This window comes from Orycteropus afer, unplaced genomic scaffold, assembly GCF_000298275.1.
Source record: "Orycteropus afer afer isolate SDZICR_OR568_19922 unplaced genomic scaffold, OryAfe1.0 scaffold00080, whole genome shotgun sequence".
NCBI classification, from domain to species: Eukaryota; Metazoa; Chordata; class Mammalia; order Tubulidentata; family Orycteropodidae; genus Orycteropus; species Orycteropus afer.
In genome coordinates this window covers 9,797,004-9,803,538 of record NW_006921667.1, presented here as the reverse complement: position 1 = coordinate 9,803,538, position 6,535 = coordinate 9,797,004, and the positions used below count along the sequence as shown (strand labels likewise).

Sequence of the window (6,535 nt, the reverse complement as noted above, 5' to 3'; positions counted from 1 at the left end):
GCGGGATCGGGCAGTGTTTCGTTCTGCTGTGCATGGGGTCGCTATGAGTCGGAAACGACTCGACGGCACTTAACAACAACAACAACAACATGTATGTGAAAGTGTTTACTTTTGTTGTCTATGTGTTGTACACCTTTCCGTGTCTTCCTTTTCCTTACTGTTGTTGTACTGCTCACTTGCTTTTGGTATATTGCCTTTTTCTTCACCCAAATCAGTATGTGTACCTATCTAGCAATTTTCCCTCACTTTCCCTCCCATCCTTGGTAACCAACAAAGCAAGTTTCCTTCCATGTGTAAACCCTTCCTTGACTTTTTACAATAGCGGTCTTATACAGTATTTGTTCTTTTGTTATTAACTCACTTCACTCAGTGTAATGTCTGTCAAATTCATCCTTGTTATGATGTGTTTTGTGGATTCTTCATTATTATTTGGTATTACTTAGTATTCTGTTGTATGTATGTACCATAGTTTGATTACCCATTCATCCATTGATGGGCACTTAAGTTGTTCCCATCTCTTTGCCATTGTGAATAGTGCTGCGATGAACATGGGTGCACATATATCTATTCGTGTCTCAAGAGCCTCAGATCCTTGAACTCAGATTGCAGTGGCGATAGTTTGGGTAATCCAAGCCAACAATGGTGGTGTCCTGGAATCATCCAGGGAGGTATGCCTATCAGAGCAAAGGGGACACTACTTTCCACCCCCCAACACTTTATAAAAACAGTTAATTATTATAAATAAAAGCCAGTGTGTGTCAAGTATTTACTGTGCTCCAAATGCAGGCCTCAGCACTTCTCATTCAGTCAGCACAACAATACTGTGAAGTGGCTATTAATAATATTCTTGTTTTACACATGGGAAAACTTGTACAAAGGAAGCAGCAGAGCTAGGGTTTGAACCAAGGTCTCTCTGACTTCAGAGCTTTGTTACACCATAATACTGACCTTATGGGGTATTGGAAATGGTGTTTATTATTATATGTGAGGGTTAAATTAAATGTTTTAAGTAAGGCTGTGCCCAGGGCCTGACTTAGTAGGTGTTTCCAGCCTTCCCCAGTTTCCTCAGGGATACTTCTGCCTCTTGCTTCCCACCCTGTCCACTTCCCCCTTTGCCTAGCACCTGAGGCTATCTTTCACCCTTCCCCTGTTCTATCTAATTAGGAGCTGTCAGCCGGGCTGGGTCTGTACTTGTAACCTGTGTGTCTTGATGTCTTTCTGGGTCAGACCTTTCACTTGGGCACCATCCTCTTAGACCTCTTCTGTGCCTACCCCATGCTCCTTGTGCGTAGTCTAATGGGGTTGACAGACAGACACAGGAATTAGTGCTTTGATGGAGGGAAGCTTTGATGGACGTTAAGGCAGGCTTCCAGAAGGGTAAGTTTTGAAGGAGGAGCAGGAGTTTGCCAGATGCAGGAGTAGGAGAATCTATCAGACAGAATGTAGAGCTTGAGCAAATGCCTAAGGGCTGTAGCAGCCTAGAACTCTTCTCCAGACTCCCACAGCTCAGTCCTCAGCACAGCCTTTCTGATGTACCCATATCCAGCTGGCTCTTAGGCCCCATCCTAGGAGGCTCATGTTCAGAATTCCTGTTGGTTGTACCGGCCTAGCTGACATGTTGATAGGCCTCTGCATGAGTCCCAGTAAACAGAACTGATGTGTACTTACTTCCACAGTTTCCAGAGTATGATGACCTCTACTGCAAGTACTGCTTCGTGTATGGACAGGACTGGGCCCCCACAGCGGTAAGCTAGACTCTTGGGCCTCCTCTACTTGTACCATTTGTAATTATTGGGATTCCTAAAGTTGTCCATCATACCCCTTCCCTTCCTAGTTCAGAACCTGTTGAGTGAGAGACAGAGTTTGGAGAGGAACCAAAGCATGAGTTTGTTCCTAGTAAAGCTGGAATGGAGAAAGCCATAGTTGGGCGCCCACATACACTCCCTCCTCCCCAGACTATACTCACTCACATATACTGTTCTGTGAGCTTACATATGGTGGCAAGGAAGAGCACAGGTGCAATGCAGCAGGCAGGCTCCAGAGAGCCAGCCTGGGAGGGGTGAGCTGTAAACATTGTGGGCCAGTCCCCCCCATCATTTGGCCACTCCTCAGCCTTTGGAGAGTTCTTTGGAGAGACAGAAGACAGAACAGGATCTGTCATTCCTTTTCTTCCCACAGGACAGTCTGTCTCCTCCAGGAGAGAAATTGTGGTGATGTCTTCAGCCCACACCACACTTTACTGCTTGGACAGTGCTTGTTTAAGCCTCACAGCAGTTAGGGAAATGCATGCCCAACTTGGTTAACTTTTCTGAGTCTCTGTTTCCTCATCTGTACAACTAAGATGACAGTATTTATTTTCTATTCACTTGTTTATTGAATAACTGTTGAGAGTCTTCTGGGTGCTGGGGATACAGTGGTGAACAAAACCAGGCAAAAGTCCCTGTCTTCCTGGAGTATACATTCTTGTGGGAGGAGATAGATAATAATAAATACTAAATAGAATATTAGTAGTAAGTACTGAAGGGGAAAAAAGTCAGAAATGGGAAGTGAAGGAAAGGAGTGAATTTGGTATCAAGGGGTTTCCATGAGTCAGAATTGACTTGACAGCAACTAGTTTGGTTTTTGGAATCTAGATATGAAGGAAGTGAGGGAACAAGCTATGAGGAAATCTATGGAAAGAACTTTCCAGGCAGAGGGAACAAAAGCCCTGTGGCAAGAGGGTGCCTGGCATGCTTAAGGAGCAGTGAAGAAACCAATGTGGCCCATGAACAGAGTGAGCAAGGAGAGGAGGGCCCTTGCCAGTAAAGAGGCCAGAAGGAGCCCTGGTGGTTCAATAGTTAAGTGCTTGACTACAAACCAAAAGGTGTGTGGTCTGAACTCACCCAGAAGCTCTGCAGTGATCTGCTTTCTTTCATAAAGTAGACTAGGAAACCCTAGACTTGATGACACACAACAACAAAGAGGCCAGGATGGCCATGAACATTGTAAGTAAGGAGGAAAATGGCTGGAGGTGGAACAGAGAGGACATGAACAGCAAGTCTTGAAGGGCCTTGACCTTGACTTGGTATATGATGAGACCAGAGATCAGAGGATTTTGAACAGAGAAAAGAGGTGATGTGACATAATGTTCTAACATGATCTCGCTGGCTTCCATGTTAAGGATAGACTGTTGAGGGGGGGAGCAAGGGCAGAAGTAGGAAGACTAATTAGCTATTACAGTAATGCAGGGGGAAGAAAATGATGACAGGGACAAGGATGGTGACAGTGGAGTGGCGAAGAAGATGGTTGAATTTTGAGTATATTTTCAAGTTGGAGCCAACAGTTTTTCCTGTTGGACTAGATGTGGGATATGAGAGAAAGAAGCATTAAGAATGACAGTAGGGTTTTTAGCCTGAGCACTTGCAGTTACAGTTGCTGTCATGTGAGAAGACTATGGAGAGAGCAGATGTGTAGAGTTCAGTCTGGCATATGGTAAGGTTCACTACTAGGTATCCAGGTGGAGATGTGAGGTAGGCTGCAGCAGTGGGAAGATACTGATCTGGAGTTCACAGGAGAGGACCGGGCTGGAGACAGAGTTGGAGATCATCAACATATAGACCACATTTAAAGGTGTGAGCCTGTATGAGACCACAGGCACAGCAAAAGAGCAGGCCTAAGATGGAGCCTTGGGACACTCCAGCATTAAGAAGCACTAGCAGGAGAGACTAAACAGGAGCTACCCATGTGCTAGCAAGACCCAGATGCTTATGATATTCCAGAAAATGAGGAAAGGAGGTGTGTTCAGAAGAAGAGTGCATGCCACTATGTTAAATGCTGCTGAAAGGACAGAGATATGGCTGTTGGATCTAGCAGGGTTGTGACCTTGTATAACGTATGAGAATGCTTAGGTAGAGTGGTGGGGCCAGTCATCAGATTGGTGTCATGAAGGACAAACAGAAGAGAAATCAGAGGTGATGAAGATGAACCACTCTTGCAAGGAGTTTTGCTGTAAAGGGGACCAAAGGATGGGTTGATAGCTAGAGGAAGAAGTAAGACAAAAGAGTCTTGTCTTGTGATAGAGAAAAAAGTAACATATGTATGTATGCTGATGGGAGTTATCTGAGTAAAACTGATGATACAGGAAAGAGAGTCAAAACTGACAAAATGTTTTCTTCAGGAGGCAAGAGGGGATGAGACCAAGTGCACAGTTAGCGAGTTTGATTCCAAGGTTGTCAGACAACAAAGCAAAAAACCAAACTCACTGCCATCGAGTTGATTCCAACTCACAGTGACCTCCATTGGGTTTCCAGTGCTATAAATCTTTATGGAAGCAAACTGCTGCATCTTACTTCCACAGAGTAGCTGGTGAGTCTGAACCGCTGACCTTTTGGTTAGCAGCTGAATGCTTTTAACCATCACTAGAGCTCCTTGTCAAACCATTAGGAGGTAATATATTTGTGGTGCAGGGAATTGCTTGGTGGGGCTCTTCTGGCCATGGTCTATGGGACTCCCACCAGAAGACTGGGTAGAACTATGTAAATGTGAGGTGCTTAATCCAAGAGGATTAGATAGCTTGTTAATAATATAAATAAGGTACATAACACCCTTGTGGGGTGGGACCATGCAAATTATGTGTATGGAACTTTAACATGGGGAATAGTGAGTTTTATCGTGCCACTAGGCTTAAAATGAGCCACCCCAGAGGCAGAAAGGGGGAAATCTCACTGCCATCAAGAGAGAAGAGATGGGAATGGAGCATATTCTTGGACCCAAGATCCCTATGCTGGACCTCCTTGGCAGAGAGATGGCTGAAGCAGAGGCAGCAGAACCAAGAGACTGGCATGAGACAGAGCAGTGGACTTAACAGCCCACAGAGTGAGAAAGCTGAGTGCCTTTGGGCAGGAAGCTTCCTGGTAGAATGGGGTAACTCTTGGGCATGGCAGAGCTCAAAGAGCTTTGTAACACTGGCCGGGGCAGAAGCTGAGGCCAGAGAAAAGCATCCCTGCAACATGGCAGAAAAGAAGCTGTTCAGATCAAAGAATTATATCCTGAGTGTTCCTGAACCTGAATTATAACCTGTTACTTCCCTAAAAAAAACCCATAATCATGAATATTGTCCATGAATTCTGTGTAGCCATTGCAACGAATTATCAAACCAAGCAGATAAGTAGACAGTGCCACGGGAGAGACAGATGGTGTCAGAATTGGTAAAATGGTTGGAGGGTGGCAGCATGTCTGACTTTTGCCTTATAGGAATCAACCTTGGGCTATTGATGTTGTTCTGGATCCTCCATCCCTCTAGTGAAGTTAGAGGAGGTCAGAGGACAGTGCTGCCACCATTTTTGCAATATTGAAGTACCAGACCTAAGAATTGATACATTATTTATTATTTCCCTTTGTTTGGAAAGTCCTGTCTTGGCAGAAGATAGTTAAACAAACTGTCTCCCCAAACTGTTCTCCCAACTGCCACTCCCAAGGTAAGGGGAGGGGTGTGGCACTGTAAAGTTTGGATAGTATCTGTCAATGTCATTGTCCTCACAGGGTTTGGAGGAAGGGATCTCACAGATCACATCCAAAAGCCAAGATGTACGCCAAGCGCTGGTGTGGAACTTTCCCATTGATGTCACCTTTAAAAGCACCAACCCCTATGGCTGTGAGTCTGCGGGCCCTATGGGATGGTTTTGAGGCACACCAAAGGCAGTATTTCTGCCTCATCCACCTACCACTGTCCAGATTCTCATCTTCATTGCCTGTCACTTGATCTGTTGTACCAGCCTTGTGGGATGTACTCTCTAGCCACCTGGCACAAAAACTGGTGTGTTCAGATCCCTCCAAAGGGTTGTGGGAGACCATGGCAGTGGGCAGTGGGCAGGGGTGGGGGGGGATAAATCCTCTGCAATTTGGATTGAGACCACAAGGGGCTGTACCCTGAAAATAAGGGAGAAATGGAAGTAGATTAGCCTTCACAGTGTCTGGAGCCAGCTCAGCTCCTCATCCTTTCAACTCCCTGATTTTTTGGATTAATGCCTAGATTGTTAGAGTCTGAGACACCAAGCAAAAGCAAATAAGAATTCTCTTTGGAAAGGGCTGCTTATACACAGGGAGACAGCTCAGGGGGCAGGAGTCCATGGAGGGATGGACACAGGGAAGAGGTAACTATGGGGAGGAAGTGGGAGGGGAGCTGTTGCATTGTGGTCAGCTGTAGTCAATGTCATGAGACAAAGTGTATGTGAACTGCTGTATGGAAAGTGAATTTGCTCTGTAAAGCTTTACCCAAATCACTGTGTGTGTGTGTGTGTGTGTGTGTGTATTAATTAATTAAAAAGAAAAAAGGAATCTCTTTGGAGAAGATAACATCTCTTAGACCTCGACCTATTTCTATACATTTTCAAATATCATGACTGCATGTAATAAAAGAGATGAAGAGGCATATAGGAGTCGAGACAATATGCAAATGTTAGATAATAGAGACAAACAAAAACTCTCCCTATATTTGGAGCTCTGGTGGCGTAGTGCCTAAGGCATTTGACTGCTAACCAGAAGGCTGGTGGTTCAA

The 6,535-nt window shown here is 45.0% G+C and overlaps 1 protein-coding gene across 1 annotated transcript in view; it reads left to right on the top strand.

Annotated features, from left to right (window-relative positions):
• The window catches only part of B9D1 (B9 domain containing 1), a 28,543-nt gene that overhangs the window by 5,249 nt on the left and 16,759 nt on the right, over window positions 1–6,535 (top strand). The window contains exons 2-3 of the mRNA XM_042781029.1: window positions 1,677–1,745; window positions 5,521–5,632. Of these exons, the coding sequence (XP_042636963.1) occupies window positions 1,677–1,745; window positions 5,521–5,632 (181 nt within the window). The remainder of the gene's footprint in view (window positions 1–1,676; window positions 1,746–5,520; window positions 5,633–6,535) is intronic.